Genomic DNA, 20,443 nt, shown 5'->3' with positions numbered 1-20,443 from the left:
ATAATTCCCACCCAAGGCATACGTATAAAACAACGAGGCCTGGTTGAGTTGCGTTATTAGTGTGTTGAAACTCGTGGTTACGGATGGGAAGGGATGTGACATTTCCAAAACATTTCCAATCAGAGCACATTGCGTTTTTCGAAAGGAAGGGCTTCATAGAGACAGGAACAAAACCGAGCATTACAGACAGACTGGGAAGAGAGGTTCTGCAACAATGTAAATTATGTGGACGAATAAGGCGTTTTTTGAACATTCAAGCATGAAAACCTATTCTAGAAAAACAAAATCAAAGCTTTGTAAAAGGACATAATATGGTACCATTAAGTACAATAATACCAGGTGAAAAGTCTAAACTGGTAAAAAGAATCACTGTTTCTACTGTGTAAGTGGCATGAACTTCGAAACATTCTGAGCTTTATGTCCAAGGAGAGGCGGTGAGATTGATTTTGCATGATTGAAGGTGTTGGGCTGAGAAGGGAAAGACATAAATAATGGCTTGTGTTTACTGATGCATGCTATGAAAATAAATACCAGTAATGCATTAGCATGTTTTTGTGTTACATCGTTCACAAAATGCTATCAAATGAAAAGGCAACCCTCTTTTTTTCCAAATTATTGCCTTTAAGTGTTGCCCTTTTGCTTAATACACTCCTTTGAGAAACTGAGTAGCATTCATTGACTGAGTTCTGCGCCAGAGAGCGGTTCATTAATACAGAGGTTATGATGTATGTGTTGATGCCACATGAGATGGTAAGTCAGACAGCCATTTCCCAAGGGCTTCAGTAACTGTCTAAAGAGAAGCGGCAAGTCCTATAAATTCACTTTATGTGTCTGCTTAGCATTCAGCTCACCTCGAACAGCAGCCGTTGACTCCTGCTCTTTAATATGGATCTTTCCTCCACCCTCCTCCACATTTTTTTCTCTTTCCTAGAGCCATAAGAAGGAAATAATATATTTTTGTATGTATTTGATATGTTGTCATGCCATTCATTTGAGCTTATTTGGTGCAGTGACTTATCATCAAAGGTAAACGCAAGAGCTGTTTGACCTGAGTATCAGGTGCTTGGAAATGAAGATCTGGAAGAAAAAGAAAGACCCCTCATGGGTAAAATACAATCTTTACTAGGTCAGTCTCAGTTCAGGAATGCATGCCAAATAATATCATGGTTTTGTGAAGCGGACAAGATACAGAGAGGTCCATACATCTATTACAATAGATCTTCTTTTGACAATATAGTTAGACTTTTTATTTGGCTTATTAATATTAGTGTCTGATCATTGTATAGCAAATCATTCAACAGTCTTTCGTTTCCACCTCCTTTTCATCATTGTGAACAATAAGAAAATTGTTGAGGGAAGTTTTAATTTTAAAGTCTAAAGAAGGTTAGGTTTGGCACCATTGAAGGGTCCATTAATCAGGCTTTAACTTTGACTCATGTCTCTCTTTGTATTTTTAAATGCAAAAGAGAGAAAGCTTTCAGTGCTGAAGCGTTTGAAGTTCAATATATTCCACTGAATCACCCCCATGCTGGCACAGTGATGAGAAAAGTTAAAAGCATGCTGTCTGGTTTATATCACTCAGTAGAATGCAAATCTTTTAAATGGTTGTCTTTTACAATGCAATGCTATGATTTTTTTAGCCAGTGTAGTGCATGTTTGTAAGTCATCCAATTTCTCAGCAAATACAAAGGTCCATATAAACAGCAACAACACTTAAAGAAATAGTTCACCCAAAAATGAAAAATCTGCCAGCATTTACTCAACCTTATGTTGTAAACATGTATGAAAAACATCATTGGACAAGACATTTTTCAATCAAAAAATATATATTTTTTAGACGCTTTTCAGAATATCTCCATTTGTGTTCCACTGGAAAAAAAGAAAGAAAGTCATACAGGTTTGGAGCGACTTGAGAGTGAGTAAATTATGAACTATATCTTTAAATGACTAATGAAATAAGAAAGTGGTGCCAGAACAGCCCATATTTATTTATTCTCACTGAAGCTGCCAGTAAACATTTACACCGTTGCATCTGAATTCAGGCAATACTTTGTTCATGTGGAATCTTTCACTGAGATTCAGATTGATTTGCTGCCAAAAGGGGCGTTGCAATTTGCGACAGGGAATCGGAGAGAAATGTCAGAGGCAGGCATTTAGTCTGACACCCTTCTTCCATTTTTAATCGGTGAGTGTGACAGACCTCTGACAAAAGACAGCAACACTTCACCAAAAGCAGTCAGTAGGTGTGGTGGCTAGGTGTGACATCCTTTACCAAAATAGAGTCGTCACCGTTTTTAGTTAGAAAACATGAAAATCCATCAATCAGAAACATCTTTTCCAAATGCTATTATTTGTTAAGCAGTTTGTACTTCGCAACCAGAAGAAACCAACCAGATGGGAAGATCTTACACCAAAGCTGGATCTCATAGGTCAGCTGAGACAAACATGCACTGATGGTTTGAAGAGCAATGTCCTCACGTCATTGAGCTTGTAACGAGTGTTTACTTGCAGTGTGAGGAGTGGATGAAGAAGATCCTCCATCCTGTCTGAATCTGAGCTGTACCTCCCAGTTGGAGGCTGTCTTGTGATGGATGAGGGCAACGTACTCTGTGAAAATACTCAATGTGTATTCTACGATTCTTCCAGGCAGCTGTGACAGGTTGATTTATCTAGAGGCAGAGGCAGTGTGTGATTGGTTCTCTTCTAGCTGGATGCAGAAATCATAGCTCAATCCTGCTCCACTATCTCCTCGGTCATTAACTTTCTTCTACTGCTCTAACAGTGCAGTGTTTTCTCCTCTACAGTTCAAGAGGTCCCTTTGCATTAAGAAAATTGATCAGATTATGAGTTCTGTGAGCAAAAAACTAGCCTGGTTTTACCAGACTCTCGTACATTTCATTTGTACAGAGAGTCTGGCCTCGCTCCATTGAGAAACGTTTACTTCCTTGAAGGCGGGTTCTCTGTTAAAGTTCAAAACTATTGGATCTGCCCAGAGTCACTCAGGATCTGCCATAGCCAATCGCTAACGTGTGGTCGTCCGAATGATCAGAGGATTATGTTTAGAATAAGATGTCTGTCTTTTATAAAGTTTATAAAGCGACGAGAATACTTTTTGTGCGCAAAAACAAACAAAAAAAAAACAACTTTATTCCTCTATTCATTTCCTTCTCTCTGTTCCTCGAGTCTTGATAAAGCAGCGCGTCTGTGTGTTGTACGTCACGCGTAGGCTCACTATTGGCCGACGCTAGTCATGTGTCTGATCACATCAACGTCATCGTTCTCAGCCACTCCCTCTATTCGCTGATTGGTCCTACAAAAAATTTGTTTCTGGAAACCTAAGAATATACAGCAGTCCCAGACGTAGTACTGAAGGAAAATGAAATTGAGCGGAAGTACGTAGGAGGGCGGAGCCAGGCTAGCAAAAAACAACCCAAGACCGTGAAATTTGATATGTTGATATTTGACTTTTAACTGAACAGAAGAGAAATGACTTTTTTATTTAAGAAGCTCTTTAGTTCCTTTTTTATGTAGTGATTATGTAGTGATTCTTGTTTTATTTGTACCATATATATACATATATATATACACTCACCTAAAGGATTATTAGGAACACCTGTTCAATTTCTCATTAATGCAATTATCTAATCAACCAATCACATGGCAGTTGCTTCAATGCATTTAGGGGTGTGGTCCTGGTCAAGACAATCTCCTGAACTCCAAACTGAATGTCAGAATAGGAAAGAAAGGTGATTTAAGCAATTTTGAGCGTGGCATGGTTGTTGGTGCCAGACGGGCCGGTCTGAGTATTTCACAATCTGCTCAGTTACTGGGATTTTCACGCACAACCACAAAGGAGAATGGGCCGACTGATTCAAGCTGATAGAAGAGCAACTTTGACTGAAATAACCACTCGTTACAACCGAGGTATGCAGCAAAGCATTTGTGAAGCCACAACACGCACAACCTTAAGGCGGATGGGCTAAAACAGCAGAAGACCCCACGGGGTACCACTCATCTCCACTACAAATAGGAAAAAGAGGCTACAATTTGCACGAGCTCACCAAAATTGGACAGTTGAAGACTGGAAAAATGTTGCCTGGTCTGATGAGTCTCGATTTCTGTTGAGACATTCAGATGGTAGAGTCAGAATTTGGCGTAAACAGAATGAGAACATGGATCCATCATGCCTTGTTACCACTGTGCAGGCTGGTGGTGGTGGTGTAATGGTGTGGGGGATGTTTTCTTGGCACACTTAAGGCCCCTTAGTGCCAATTGGGCATTGTTTAAATGCCACGGCCTACCTGAGCATTGTTTCTGACCATGTCCATCCCTTTATGACCACCATGTACCCATCCTCTGATGGCTACTTCCAGCAGGATAATGCACCATGTCACAAAGCTCGAATCATTTCAAATTGGTTTCTTGAACATGACAATGAGTTCACTGTACTAAAATGGCCCCCACAGTCACCAGATCTCAACCCAATAGAGCATCTTTGGGATGTGGTGGAACGGGAGCTTCGTGCCCTGGATGTGCATCCCACAAATCTCCATCAACTGCAAGATGCTATCCTATCAATATGGGCCAACATTTCTAAAGAATGCTTTCAGCACCTTGTTGAATCAATGCCACATAGAATTAAGGCAGTTCTGAAGGCGAAAGGGGGTCAAACACAGTATTTGTCACGAACCGCTCCGAGACACGAAGGTTAGATCGAAATGCAGCTTTATTGGCTTGGGCAATCCAGAGGCGTAATCCAATGTACAGGCTAGGGTCATACACAGGCAGGCAGTCAAAACAAAGAAACAAAACAAACAAACAAACAAACAAACAAACAAACAAACAAGCAGGCAGGCAGGGACCAGAGGCAAGAGAGTAATCCAGGGAACAGGGCAGGATATCAAAAAACCAAGAAACAAGAAAACCAGGGAAACGCTCAGAAATGCAGTGTAACACTAAAAGAAGGGGTGAAATGCTCATTTTCACTCAATCTCCTGTTAAACTTGAGTACCTATAGAGTAGTATTGCACCCTTCATATCTCCAAAAAGTCTTTAGTTTTATTATATTTATTAAAGAAAGATAGGCTGTACCGAGTCTTTCCGGAAAAAAAACAAGCGGCTGGAGGCGGGCCGTGTGGGCGAAGCTTAGCTGTGCTAACGCGCCGAGCTAACAACACACAGAGACAATAGAAGCAGTTTTACTCACCGTCCGGTTCCAACGCACGACCGCAAACCTTTATCATTGCGACTGCTCGATCCTTAAGCATTAGACGATCTGCAAATCCGTCGATCTGGGCTTTGTTTATAAAACAAGCATCGTCGAAATGCAGGGAACAAACAGTCTTGCACAACTCCGTTGATGCTCTGAAAAAACAAACTCCATCCACTGCTCCCTTAACGCTGGGTTCTTTGGGAATCTGTGCAGGGTTGTCTTGCCCTGGCAACCAAAAACCCACTTCTTTGGTGACACTGACTTCCCAAAAGCCGAGCAGAGCGCTTTGATGAGGTACTGCTTTCGCTCTCTCGCTCTGGTCTACGAGTGTGCGTGCGCGCGCGTCCTCCCGGAGAAGTGCCCTTAGGACCCGTATAAGGAAATTCCGCTACATCTGACGTCACACATGCCCATACTCGAAAAAAACTTTCCGAAACTTGTGACAAACCGGAAGGAGCATTTTTGGAACAGAAATACTCCTTCAAACGTACAATTTAATTTTTGAAACTTTGTCCATGTTTAGCATGGGAATCCAACTCTTTAACAGTGTAAAAAACTCAGTATGCATGAAATAGCATTTCACCCCCCCTTTAACAAGACTTCGCGGTGAGTGAATGAATGAACAAGGTATATATAGACTGAGACTAACAGGATGATAAGACAAAGGTGAATGCAATCAGTGAATGAGGTACAGGTGAATGTGATAAGTGATAATGAGTCCAGGCAGTGAGTTCTGGGAAATGTAGTTTGAGAGTGATAGTCTTATGTGGAGTGCCCTCTGGTGGCTCTCAAGGGCAACTCCAGCTGGTGATCGTTACAGTGTTAGTATGGTGTTCCTACTAATCCTTTAGGTGAGTGTATATTATCAGTCTGGTTTGTTTGATAATTTCTGCTTTTATCTGTTCATTTCTGTTGATAATAATTCCAGCATGTCAACATGTCAATTTAGGAGTAAAACGTGAAGGTATCCAGTTTTACTCCCAAAGGTGCTCTTACAATAAAAAATTGGACCTTACTATGCAAATGAACAATAATATTTACTTGTAATATTTTAAATGTAATGTTTTGTTTTGAATACCATTTATTACAACAAAATTTTGATGTGAATATGTATCTTTAATTACAAGAAACTGTTCCCCATTAATTTCAAACTGGATATAACCCGGAAAATGACTGTCACAACCTGGTCCAATGATGATGAAGACAGATCAGTTCAATAACGTTAAGTATTTATTAAATAAAACAGAAACAAGTAATCCACTGAAGAGAATGGTCAGCGTAACAGCGTGTAAAACACAAGACTGAGACTGGAACTTAAATGCACAGTGTGCTCATTAAATTAACTTCCATGTCATTTGATAGGTGGCAGGAAACTAGAACAAAGGAAACAGGTAACAATAAATGACAAACTAAAAGTCCATAAAAACTGAACTTACTGGTGACAATGACCTATTTCATTAGTTATGTTTACATTCACTAATTTTCATCAATCTGAATGAATCCAATTGAATTTCATATTCTGAAAGTTCTGTTTATACTGTATGTACCCTAAACATTGTAATCTGATTCATGTATTTGTTAACGTGTGTATTACATAATTCCGAACAAAAGTTGGTGCATCCAGAAAAAAACATTGCAAGACTGTCACTGAACTATCAATTCGTTTATTAACGGATTATTAGATTGCATGTAAATTTACCTTTGAATGAATTGTGACGTTCGAAGCTCCCTGGTTTTCACAGTGCATAGTGGAACTTTTTAGGGAGTGAACGTTTCAGAACACTGGTAGGATTTCGTGATTGAGAACCTTAAAATGTCTGACTCCCTGATCAGTGCTCTGACTACTGAACTAGGGAGTTGATTGAGACGCACCCGTAGACAGTAACCCAGCGGCGCAAACAAATTTTACAGTTCCTCCTGAACCAAAACAGCAAGCTTATGCTGCGTTCACACCATAACTACCATAATTAAGAGTAGAGCCCGACCGATATATCGGCGGGCCGATATTAGGCATTTTCCAAACTATCGGTATCGGCATTTATAATGGCCGATAAATGAATATATAAAAAATAAAATAAAAGCGGACGAAACACCCTTCAACCATGTTACGAGTGTTGATGGAATAGAATAGATGGATAGAATTAAAAGACCGCAGGTAAAGGGATAAGCAAGTTGACATTGTAATTATAAGGTAGCTTATAACATTGACATTTGGCAGACGCTTTTATCAAAAGCGACTTACATTGCATTTCGAGGTACACATTTACAATCTTATCAGTTCTTCACACACACACACACACACACACACACACACACACACACACACACACACACACACACACACACACACACACACACACACACACACACACACATTATTACATAATTGAATTATTACTGTCAATATTAATAATAATAGTTGACTTTTTTGTTCAAAGGACTTTAAGTTTCATATCTTAATTTTGTATTTTTATACATTATATTTATCAGAACTTTAATATATTCTGTTCTGTTGTGACAATAAAACAAACAAGTTTATTTTTAAACTGCATTATCATATTATTTTAGTAAGGCTGAGGACTCTTAAATAACGACAAATAACTAATGTTTGGGAAATCTGTTTTGTGTTTTGTTACGCGTTTCTGGATTTTTTAAAAAAATATCCCGCCACCCGCCCGAATTTAATTAAAATAATATTTTTCGTCACGTCATCCGCCCGATCCGCGGTTTATCCGCGGAGTCCGCGGCTGTAACCGCCGACCGCGCTTCTCTACCGTGGTACACTTGCGTCATCAGGCTGCAGCTGGCGTAATGGTGTTGCTTGGTAACCGCGAATGAAAAGGTGCCCAAATGGATAGACTTGCTCGGTTGACATTTTTTCTTCTTTTTTTTAACCTTTGGTTTTGTTTTCAACATAGACATACAGAAACACACTTGCGTCTGTCTGCCGCAAAAATTCAGAAAACGTTTCAAAGACAGCGGGTTGTCCGCCGAAGACACATTATACGTCAACAATAGCGGTTCACTTCCGCGGTTTGGTTCGATTGCGTTCATATCAGCAGCGAACCGTACCCGAGTTCACATGAACCGTCCCCCAGACCACCTTTTTAAGCGGACTCGAGTACGGTTCGCGGGTGCGCACCCGTGTTTCGGAAGACAGCGTTCACATCATCCAAACGAACCGAACTCTGACGTCATTCGAACCCGGGTGCGCACCAAAAGTGCTAGTGTGAAAGCGCCCTAAGAGATTGCAACCCGTGACGTTTTCTACCCGGAGCTGTTCACGTCCTCAGACACGGAATTATGCATTTCTATGGCAACACTATAAATGCCGAAATGAATTTGCAGCAGTCAGGTGGTACAAGTCAGAGCTCTGTAACTTATGTGCTTTGAGACATTTGTGTAATTAAAGGCTGTCTCTCATGGTGCTTTGCAAGACTCTGCTCTGCAAGACTCTGCTCTGCTGTGCGCATTCATATGTTTTGGAGGAGGCGTGGCTTTTGAGAGCGCTCTGAAGGGAGGGTGGGATCTTATGCTTTCAAAACTAGCTTGCTATTGCTAACCTCTCCGAAATTGCCTACCCTACCTTTAATTGTGCAACCTTACAGAATATTAACAAAATGACTGGTGTCAATGGTGACTAAATCATTGTTGCAAATGTGTTGTGTAGAATCTGTGACCATTTTGAACGGACCCTGGTGTAACGTCAACGGGTGAATGAAGAAGACGAAGGTCAAACGAAGATACAAAATACTCAATATTTATTTCCATAGGCAAAATCCAAACCAACCCGAAACAGTGTGCTAGTGCACAAACAATAACCGGCAAAGACATGGGTGAGAAGGGGAACTTAGACAGAGAAGATAATGACAAGAGAACAGGTGAAGGAGATGATGATGAGTGAACACAGGTGCTGAGGATGATGATGACGATATGCAGGTGAAGGTGATGCTGGAGGATTCTGGGAAGTGTAGTGCTGAGAAGACAGACGAAGACAGACGGTGAATGTGACACCTGGAGCCCTTCAGAGGAGGTTTAAGCAAAGCAGCACAGATGACCAAAGTGAATACATACATAGGGCCAGATTTACTAACAGTTTGTGCCAGCGCAAACCCTCTTTTGGCGTTAAAAAACTGACAGGATTTACCAAAGACACGCATTGAAAAATTAGCATTGAAAAGGCGTGGACATTTATTTTTGCGGCCAACCTTATTACATATGCATTTGTAGGAGTTTCCTTTTCAGATGCAAAATCTTTGGGAGGAGAGTATATAAATGAATCATGCAAGGTGATTTTCTAAGGTTTGCGCTAGTCAATTTACTGGTATTTGCATCATTATTTACCGCCCAAAAAAAACATGTCTTAAATCAGACGCTAATATGCGCTGCTCATTGCATTTGTCATTATGGAAATGATCCGGCTGCATCTGTGTTCTTTAATTTAACTCTCCACTCCCATCAGCGCTTTTGTGGAATTGCGCTCTCACGTTAATTTGCCCAGTTTAGTAAATCTGGCCCAGAGTGTAAAGAGACAAAAAAATTAACCAGGGTCCATGTAACATAACCCTTTTGCCCATTATTGGAGTGTCTGGATTGTTGTGGTTAGGTTTAAAGACCTTAGAGAAAAAGGCAGCTGTGGCTCTGTGGTAATGGCCTTGAAACTTGTGGGCTGAGCCTTCTAACCTTCTGAGGCTGGTGGTCTTAATCTAAGAAGACTGATATGGCCAACCACTCACCTTTCCACACACACATACCGGTACAAATAAAATTGCTCACCCACCTTCAAGTTAACCGAGTTTAGCGGGGCTCTTCTGCCAATTATAACACCTGACTGACTCGCAGTGTTGCACAGGAAATTACTTTGGGAAAACCAGGCTGAAGGGATTATTGAATTATGCCAGAACTGTTCCGTGAGAGGAGAGGTGGAATTATTTGCTGCCACGGCATCTACCGTCAGCTCCCGTGAAATCGGCCAGCTGTTCGGAGCTATTTTTACAGGGACCACAGCTGCAGAAGGCTAGCCGTGAGACCGGCTGGTCATAGCAAGCAGAAAATATGAGAGTCCCTATGTTATTATACGCATTACTGCTCCACCTGATCCCAAGGGCCAGTTTTTGAGGCAGTAGCTCAATCAAAGCTACCTGAGGGAGGTGAGCTCCGGACCCAGTGCACTAATGAAGAGCGGTACCATCATTAACCTAAATTCCCCTAATGGCCTGTAATTATAGAGAGTGCACTGCAAGGGACACTTTAGCTTTGCACGGAGGGAGCACTTACCATCAACCTTATTCCTCTAAAAAAGGAGAAAAAGCATCAAACATAATATTCCTTATCATCACACAGCTGAAAAGCAGGACACTGAGTATAAATGGAGGGAAGGCTAAAAATGATCATTAATTTCAGGTAACCAGAATCTAATTCGACCTCTTATTATGTTGCATTAGCACCCTCTAATAGTGTTTTTGTACAGCGTACACCCTCTATTGTCTCGTAGCGGAGCAAAGGGAAATTTGCATCATTGAAGCACAGGTGATGGAGCACCATTTGAAAACACCTGGAGCATATCAGCAGAAAAGAGCTGAGAGTGCTTAGATTAATTCGGAGAAGGTTTGGGGCACACAGCTTGCGGTCTGGAGTGCTGAGAGGACATGTTTATTTAGCTGGCTGGTGTGAAGATGAACAAATGTGCTCCAGCAGTCCTGATGGTGTTTTTTTAAGCCATGCTGTCCGTTTTCAGTATTCCTCCTCCATATTTCCTTTTCGCGAACAACTCATCGCGTACGTCAAGTCAGCTTGTGACATGCATGACCAGTCGGTGTGAAATGTTTTATTGAGAAAATGTTTTCCATCCATCTTTGTGTTACATTTCCAGGAATATGATTACAGGAGATGCCAGTCATTCTGTGAACGACATAATGCAGCATTATTCATCTGGAACGCCTGAACACAATATGTCAGTCAATGTGTGTTTTGTCAGTGCCAATGTATTATTTAAGTGACAAATTCACGAAATGATCTCACTGAATGAGCTTCAAAACACAAAAGTCCAGCAGTCACTATAACAACGCTGACTCATGGACTCATCTTTAAACGAAGCATGTGACTTTTGCGTCTTCAGTAATGGCTTTCTTTGTTTCTCATGATGTTTTTTCAGGGGCAGGGAGAACCTTCAGCAAGAGGCACAAGTATGGAGGGGGACTGTCTAAGTTGCATCAAGTACCTCATGTTCATCTTCAACTTCTTCATTTTTGTGAGTGCTCTCTTTTACTTTCTCTTAAATGGCACATGACCTCTCAGTTATAAAGGCTGTTGTTGTAGGCTCACTGTAGGCTGAGAAGATTTGCCTGTGACATCATGCTTTGGATTGAAGTGTGTGAAGTATCTGTTATAGAAAACAACGTCTGATGATATGCAGGTGCAGATTCCTGATAGCTTTCCTAACAAAATACGTAATTCAAAAGAGTCTGAATGATCCAAGTTGCCACTTTGAACAAATATTAATGTTACGTTATGAAAAAGTGCATTGATCTTGCGCCAACTTGTCTTCGTTTTGTTCATGAACCCCATTGCACTTCCTTTGTTTCTCAGAAGTGTTTTGTTAGCAGCCTCATGAACTTCCTACTGCCACACTAGTGCTGTGGGAAAATGCGCAGTTCCATAGAAAAGCTGAGCATCAATATAGCTGTATCGTAAAATCATATTTTGTGTTTATATTGTGCAGGGGTCTTCACTAAGCCCTTTTCTCCTCCTTTAGCTTGGAGGTGCATTCCTTCTAGGGGTGGGAATCTGGGTGCTGGTGGATCCAACAGGTTTCCGGGAGATTGTGGCAGCAAACCCTCTTCTGTTTACTGGAGTCTATGCAATTTTGATCTTGGGCGGGATGCTGTTCCTACTGGGATTTCTTGGCTGCTGCGGAGCCATACGAGAAAATAAATGTCTCCTACTGTTTGTATGGGCTTTTCTTTCTTTCTAGATATAATTTATTGGTATGGGTCAAAATGCAATGTGTATCAGTTAATTTTGTATATTTATTGTTTAATGCTCATTTCCCACAATTGTACATTTTAGATTGCCTTTGTTGTCATCTAATGCTAACCTTTTAACAAAAATTTAGTAACACCAACTAAATAATATCCAACTAAATGTTTTTTTTATACTGTTCATTAGATTATTGTTGTGATGCTTAAATTCACATGTATCATTTTAAATGTTTATTTTTTTGTGTGTGTTTTATTTTTAATTTATTTAGACAAAATAATTAACATTTTAATATCGGTGATAACATGAAAATTGGATTATCAGTATCAGCCAGAATTATATTAATATTGTGCATTTCTATTTAGTATCAAAAAGCAAATCTTTATTTATATAGCGCTTTATACAATATACATTGATAAACAGGAAAACTTCTTGTACAACACTTAATAATACGTATTTGCTGCATATTTAGGCATCTGAACTACTGTTTTTCTCCCACAGTTCTTCATGCTCATACTCGTCATATTCCTGGCAGAGCTGGCGGTGGCCATTCTGGCGTTCATATTCCGGGAGCATGTGAGTATTATTATAGCTGGATATCATCAAGCCACCTGTAATATACCTCTGCTCTCACTACTCTTGTCTATCCTTGGATCAACAGCTCACCAGAGATTACTTCACCAAGGAGCTGAAAACACATTACCAAGGCACCAATAGCACTGATGTCTTCACCTCCACATGGAACGCCATTATGACCACAGTACAATAATACTGAATACCTCTGCCCAGCTCTACTACACAATAATGGCATTCAGGACGTTTAACTGACTATTGGTGTCTCCGCAGTTTGATTGCTGTGGGGTGAACAGTGCTGAAGACTTTGAGGATCAGAGCCTCTTCAGAAGGCTGAACCCCAGCAGACTAGTGCCAGAGGTCTGTTGTCAGAGGAACGATCTGATGATGAGCAAAGAGGACTGTCTCAAGGGAATTATGCCAATCCGGATCAAGGTCAGCAATGAGTTTACAAATTAATAAATACATGCATCAAGTAGTTTACAGTTGATTAGAAGGAAGAAAACCAAACATGTTTTTATTGGAGGAAAAAGGGGCGTGGTATCCACCTTATTTTTCAGGTAAGAGCGGGCACAGCCATTTGTAATTTGGTAACACTTTAGAATACTGTTCCTTCATTAATGAATAACTACACTGGAACAAATGAGTTATGCACTATTAACATTCTAGTAACTATTATTAACAGGGCCGGAGTGGGGCCACTTTTCAGCCCGGGAGTTTCAGGCCCAAGACCGGCCCACTTTTTCCATGGTGGAATTCCAAATTAGCACTTTTTTAAAATTGGATAAATGAAGCAACAGTTCAGCTCGTACTATTGTGTAGTTAGTATTAATACCATGGGTTAACAAATAATGTAAAGGTTAAATAATAATTCACTTAGACTTTATAAGAAGCATAAGAAGCAATTGCAACTTTTTCACACAATTCTGACGTTATATTTCGCAATTCTGACTTTATATTTCGCAATTCTGACTTTATATTTCGCAATTCTGACATTATAACACGCAATTGCTACTTTATATCACACAATTCTGACTTTATATTTCGCAATTCTGACTTTATAACACGCAATTGCGACTTTATTTCACACAATTCTGACTTTATAATTTGCAATTCTGACTTTATAACACGTTTTATGATTTTATATCACACAATTCTGACTCTATATCTGGCAGTTCTGACTTTATAAGCAATTGTGACTTTATATCACACAATTCTGACTTTATATTTCGCAATTGTGACTTTATAACACGTTTTATGACTTTATATCACACAATTCTGACTCTATATCTTGCAGTTCTGACTTTATAAGCAATTGCGACTTTATTTCAGGCAGTTCTGATTTTATATCTTGCAATTCTGACTTTATAAGAAGCAATTGCGACTTTATATCACGCAATTCTGACTCTATATCTCACAATTATTTATAACACGCAATTGCAACTTTATTTCAGGCAATTCTGACTTTATATCTCACAATTCTGACTTTTTAACACGCAATTGCGACTTTATTTCAGGCAATTCTGACTTTATATCTCGCAATTCTGAGAAAAAAAATCAGAATTGCGAGATGTAAACTCGAGATAAAAAGTCGCAATTATCTTTTCAAATGTTTTATTCTGTGGCGGAAACAAAGCTTCCATAGCCTACCTCCTGGCCTCTTCCTCCCATCCATCCTCCCTGACGCGTACCGTTACGGCCGAAAAGTGATGGTCTGCCGAAAATTGATTGCATTATTTATTGCAATAAGTAGAGGCTTCAATCATTTTGTTATAAGTAGAATACTGTATTTTATGGGTTGTTTTCGACATTTGAAGGTATTTTAACAGGTAAAAAGGGCTGGATTGGTTGGTACACAGCAGGTAAAATAATGCAGAGTCATACGGATATTTGCAAAAGAGATCATGTCTTTATTTTATATATAGCTTAGCGGTATGTTAAGTCATGTTATTATAGGCTACAGTCCGTTTTCCAAATACAAACACGTATTCCATCGGCAACAACAGGCTTCTATTATTTCCTATAATGTAAATGTCATACCTGATTAAGCTATAAACTGCAAACGCTTATTTGGCCACAATTGTTATTATTATGTTAAAAGAAACGTTAAAGTATCACACAGACATACCTTTGCTATTACCACGGAGATAAACTGATGGTTATTTATTTGCACGTTATGTATGTTTAATCCAGCTGTAGACGTTAGGAGACTGGGCGCAATCAATTTTCGGCGGACCATCACTTTTCGGCACGACACCGGCCCAGCTATCAGTAGGCGCCGGCGGAGCCGCGGTAGCCTCCCTGAGAAAACGTTTTGAAAAGACGGGCTATGGACCCAACCATTTCTATAGGAGGGGAGGGGAGAACTCCCTCACATGGTACAACCCATGCTGAGTTGCGCGCTGTGGTGGCAGAATGCGGAACGTGTGTATCCTAATGTAACTAATGTGACATTGAAATGTAAAAAAAAAAAAAAAATTCCTCGACCGGCCCAAAAGTGAAGCGGCCCACCGGGAATACTCCCGATTCTCCCGATTACCCACTCCGGGCCTGATTATTAACTTACAAGAAATAAGCAATTGCGCTCAGTTGAATGTGGTAGTTCACTATTAGCTAATCAGTAACCACTATTTTTTTTCAGACCTCACCAGAGAACTACTATATATACAGGTTAATAATTAACATGAATAATGCATAATTTAAGGTATAATAAAAGGTAACAGTAACCCACTAGTAAGGAATCAAGTGTTACTACATCCTTCTAAGACTAAGACTTCTAAGACACTGAAGACTACTAAGAACTATTCAGGCTGATCATTAATATTAATAATGCAATGTATAATATAAGGTAACGGTAACCCATTAGTAATGAATCAAGTGTTACTACATCCTTTTAAAAGAACCAATAATAATTTGGATCAGTGTTCTAAAGTGAAAAACAACTACCTAATATTGACTGAAGTCATTGTAAGCTTTTGAGATTTTTGTAAGATTTTGAATAGTAATTCTTTTCGATGGATTTGGTAATACTTTAGTCATTACTTGTGTGTTCACATGATCTTCACTTTAGAATACTGATCCAAATTATTATTAGTTCCTTTAGAAAGATGTAGTAACACTTGAGTCATTACTATCCAAAACCTTACAAAAACCTCAAAAGCTTATGAGTCAATATTAGGTAGTTATCAAGCTTTTCACTTTAGAATACTGATCCAAATAATTATTAGTTCCTTTAGAAGGATGTAGTAACACTTCAATACACTACTAATGGGTTACCATTACCTTATACTATACATTGCATTATTAATATTAATTATCAACCGGAATATAGTAGTTCTTAGTAGTCTTCAGTGAGGTATGAAAAATAGTAGTTAATGATTAATAGTGAACTACCACATTCGACTGAGCGCTATTACTTACTAAATCGTTAATCAGAGTTTCTTGTTAGTTAATAGTAGTTACTATAATGTTACATTTACATTTAGTCATTTAGCAGACGCTTTTATCCAAAGCGACTTACAAATTAGGACTTAATTAAGCGAGTCATCATGAAGAGGCAAAAACAACAACAATGCAAGAAGTGCTCAAGATACGAAGTTCAGGCATTATTCAGAGTAGCATAAGCCCGATAAGTGAGTGCTCACGGAAGAGATGGGTTTTCAGCTGTTTCTTGAATGTTGTCAGGGATTCTGCATTCCGGATGAGGGTGGGGAGAGCGTTCCACCAGCATGGAACTGTGAATGAGAATGTTCTGGAAAGTGATTTTGTGGCTTTCTGTGATGGAACCACGAGACGTCGCTCTTTGACCGATCGTAGGCTTCTGGTAGGGATGTAGGCTCGTAGGAGGGAGCTGACCCTGTGATAGATCTGTAAGCAAGCGTCAATACCTTGAACTTGATGCGAGCAGCGAGAGGTAGCCAGTGCAGAGAAATGAACAGAGGAGTGACGTGGGCCCTCTTGGGCTCGTTGAAGACAAGACGAGCTGCAGCATTCTGGATCATTTGTAGAGGTTTAGTTGCACATGCTGGAAGTCCGGCCAGAAGAGCATTGCAGTAATCAAGCCTAGAAATGACCAGGGCCTGGACGAGAAGTTGTGTTGCATGCTCAGTTAGGAAAGGCCTGATCTTCCTGATGTTGTGCAGTGCAAACCTGCATGATCAAGCTGTCTTTGAAATGTGATCTGTGAAGGTCAGCTGGTCATCAAACGTTACTCCAAGATTTCTGACCGACCTTGATGGGGTCATTGATGATGAATCTAGCTGGATGGTGAAGTCATGCTGTAGAGACGGATTGGCAGGGATAGTGCATTACTCATTTGTTCCTGTGTAGTTATACATTAATGAAGGAACAGTATTCTAAAGTGTTACCTGTAATTTGAATGTGTCTGGCTTCCGGTGTCATTCGCTTCCAGTTATTTTTAGGTGTACTAAACAGCTCGTTATGCTGTGCTCGATATTGTCTTAATTGTAAACACGCTGGTTTATAGAGCAAACAGTTTACTGCACTTTGATATATTCTTCTTGTTAGTTCCCTATAGTAGCTAATAAATTGGATGTCTCGCACATTCACAGAAAACACCTTACTTCTTGTTGAAAAATTAGGTTGATATAACCGTCTGCATAATAGCTCTCAAAATGAATGTGAATTCATTATATATGACAATATGACATATAAAGTCATGTGTAGCTACTCTTCTACCAATATAGATATATTGATTCTAACCATTTAGAGTGACAACACTATGAGTGATGAAAAAATGAGAAATTCAATATCCATTGAAGCAGCAACCTTTTGTTTTCTCATATTGAAATTCACACTTCTTTCAAACAGGGCTGTTATTCAGCAGTGGTGGACTATTTTGAGACATACATCTATATGGCTGGAGCCCTTGCTATTGTGGTGCTGACTATTGAAGTAAGGTTATGGTTTTTATTTTTATAATGAAAGTCAAAAGTATGATGTGATCAATTTACACTTGTATGTTTTGGCAAAAAAGAACTGAGTTGTGATCGCCACCTAGTGGAGAGAGTATGAGTAGCTTCGCCATGAAATGTTGTTCAATGTAGAATATTTTTAAAACCTTATTTTTTAGAGAACTCTTTACTAATTTTATTTGTTTTTCTTTCTCTTTCATCAGCTCTTTGCCATGGTGTTTGCTATGTGTTTGTTTAGAGGAATCCAGTAATTTTCACACTCATTAAGGACATTTTGAGGAGGAAGAACATGGCATGACATGGACAACAATTTTTAAATAAGAAAAAGAAGAAAACGCTTATATATTTGCCATCTCTGTGTTGTTATGTAACGAATTATGTTGGAATATTTGAGAATTGCCAAAAATGTATCGTACTTCACAGCTGGGACTTTGAGGTACTTGTTTGTGAAAACGTAAAAAAGTAATTCGTACATTAAAGGTGGTATGGAGGGATGCACTGATATTTGGTGGAATATTTATAGATGACAAAATACTGATTCCTACTAAGATGTTTTACCTCTTATCTACAGTAGATTGTTCATCACTGATCCAGAGCCAAACCCTACACCGTGTGAATGGAAGTGTGTCTGTGAAACAGAAAAGTTGGGTTTGTGTGTGTGCTTGTGTTTCTGTAAAAAAATCAGAGAGGCCAGCAGCTTCTATAAAATAATGTTTTGTGAGTTATAGTCATGAATATTTTATGTCATTTTAGCAAAACTGTGGTGTATTTGTGTTTTATCTATTGTACACATTGAATGATATTAAAAAAGAAAAAAAGAACATCTGGAGAGTATGTTTGCATGTTTCCCATCATGAGTTGAATCTGGCTTTTCCAATAGCTAATTTAACCATTCTAGATGAAAGCTTTCAGTACATTCATTTTGAAGCACATACTAAATACTACATGACCCGAACATGGTTTTAAGGAGTATGTCTATAGACAGGGAATGGACATGTACGATTCAAGTGTAACTCGAGCATAAATATTGCATAAAGAAAATGAAAATATTATCTAGGAAGCTGAATTTTAAAACCAACTGGTTTACAGTTCGAAGAAGAAGAAAAAATAATTACAATCTGCTATTCAAGATAAATAGCCTTGGCAGTGATTCTCAAGACTCTTGCGACGGCAAGAGACACACACAAGCAGGTAAAGAAGCCTAAAATGCACGTTCTCTGAAATAACAGTAAATGTTGGACAAATCACTGATTCTTGAATTAAATAAGATGTATGGAAGGATGAACAGGTCTGATTCCTTGGGACTTGACAGCTATTATTATTTATTTTTTTGCATTTTCCCATGCTTGTCATTAGATTTGCTGCCAGAATGAGTTTTTATTTTCCAAGTGCTAAACATTATAATTATTTTCTGAATGCTAACTGCCTAGGTTTAATTTTGTTTGTTTGCTTGCTTAATGCTTAGCAAGCATTGTTACATATGACTTAAATAATAAATAAGATGTCCGAGAACAGCACTATTAAAAGTGTATAAGTCAACAGTAGCCATTGACTTCCATATAGGGAAAAAAAATACTATGGAAGTCAATGGCTGCCGTCAACTGTCTGGTTACCAACATTCTTCAAAATATCTTCTTTCATGTTCAGAAGAAAGAAACTCATACAGGTTTGGAACAACATAAGGATTAATTCATTTTTGGGTGAACTATCCCTTAGCACTTTTAAATGTGTAAACCCTTAACTGTCACCGTCCTTCTAGCGGGATGCTTGGCTTTTTTTTATTGCCTTTTTTTCACATCACATATTTTGGTAATCATCATGAATTAGGTATCATTCAAAAGCTTACAAACTTAAAATTCTGTGAAAACCATTTTGAAATTGAGGAGGTTGTGTTAACATTGAAACGGTACTTAAAATTTCAAAGAACTTCAATTTTTGTGATATCAACTTCAAATTTGGAACACAACTTTGATTTTATCTGCTGAGTGGCTTCTTTAAAACAAGACCAAACATAGGTCTATATTCCAAAGCATTCTTGAATTACAACCATTTAAAGGTGCATTGTGTAATATTTAGGAGGACATGTAGACAGAAATGCAATATAATATACATAATTATGTTTTCAGTGGTGTATAAAGACCTTACTTAATGAATCGTTATGTTTTTATTACCTTAGAATGAGCCATTTCTATCTACATACACCGCGGGTCGCGATATTTTTTTTCCCAGGATGGTAGGGGAAGACTCATGAATATTCATTAGGGTAGTCATCCCTGATTGGTCTTAACCCCAGTGACGGGTAGGTTTAGGGCGGGGTTAGGGGTAGGTCATCAGACCCCCAGTGGCGGGTAGGTTTAGGGGTGGGGTTAGGGGTAGGTCATCAGACCAATCAGGGATGACTTCCCTAATGAATATTCATGAGTCTTCCCCTACCATCCTGGGGAAAAAAAAATATCGCCCGCGGGTCCCCTTACATTGAAATGCGCCGAGATGTTTCTACAGTAGCCCTAAATGGACAAAAGCGTTTCGTTACTATGTTGTTCTTCATGCAAAGCAGCGAGCTAAAGTCAGTGAATAAAACACTGACACAATGATGAACAAGTAACAATAATATTCGCAATAACATATTGTTTTACTGAATAATAAAGTAAACACAATTTCTTAATGTATCTTTGTAAAGAGCCTCATTGCTTAACTGGCTACTCTGACGACGACGACATCTCCTGTCGGCCACCGGAACTTCTGT

At 39.1% G+C, this 20,443-nt stretch overlaps 1 protein-coding gene across 3 annotated transcripts in view; it reads left to right on the top strand.

Moving 5' to 3' along the window:
* Positions 1–18,501, top strand: part of tspan18a (tetraspanin 18a) — a 42,768-nt gene extending 24,267 nt beyond the window's left edge. For all 3 annotated transcript variants that reach the window (XM_081359559.1, XM_081359558.1, XM_081359560.1), the window contains 7 exons: positions 11,367–11,462; positions 11,967–12,161; positions 12,692–12,766; positions 12,852–12,950; positions 13,037–13,198; positions 17,594–17,677; positions 17,901–18,501. In XM_081359559.1, coding sequence (XP_081215685.1) covers positions 11,400–11,462; positions 11,967–12,161; positions 12,692–12,766; positions 12,852–12,950; positions 13,037–13,198; positions 17,594–17,677; positions 17,901–17,948 — 726 coding nt within the window. In that variant the 5' untranslated portion in view covers positions 11,367–11,399 and the 3' untranslated portion in view covers positions 17,949–18,501. The remainder of the gene's footprint in view (positions 1–11,366; positions 11,463–11,966; positions 12,162–12,691; positions 12,767–12,851; positions 12,951–13,036; positions 13,199–17,593; positions 17,678–17,900) is intronic.
* The last annotated feature ends 1,942 nt before the right edge of the window (positions 18,502–20,443 follow it).

The sequence above is a fragment of the Scardinius erythrophthalmus genome (genome assembly GCF_964197995.2).
Source record: "Scardinius erythrophthalmus genome assembly, chromosome: 2".
Classification (NCBI taxonomy): Eukaryota; Metazoa; Chordata; class Actinopteri; order Cypriniformes; family Leuciscidae; genus Scardinius; species Scardinius erythrophthalmus.
Note: the sequence above shows the minus strand (reverse complement) of the source record. Positions and strands in the feature narration are given on the sequence as shown.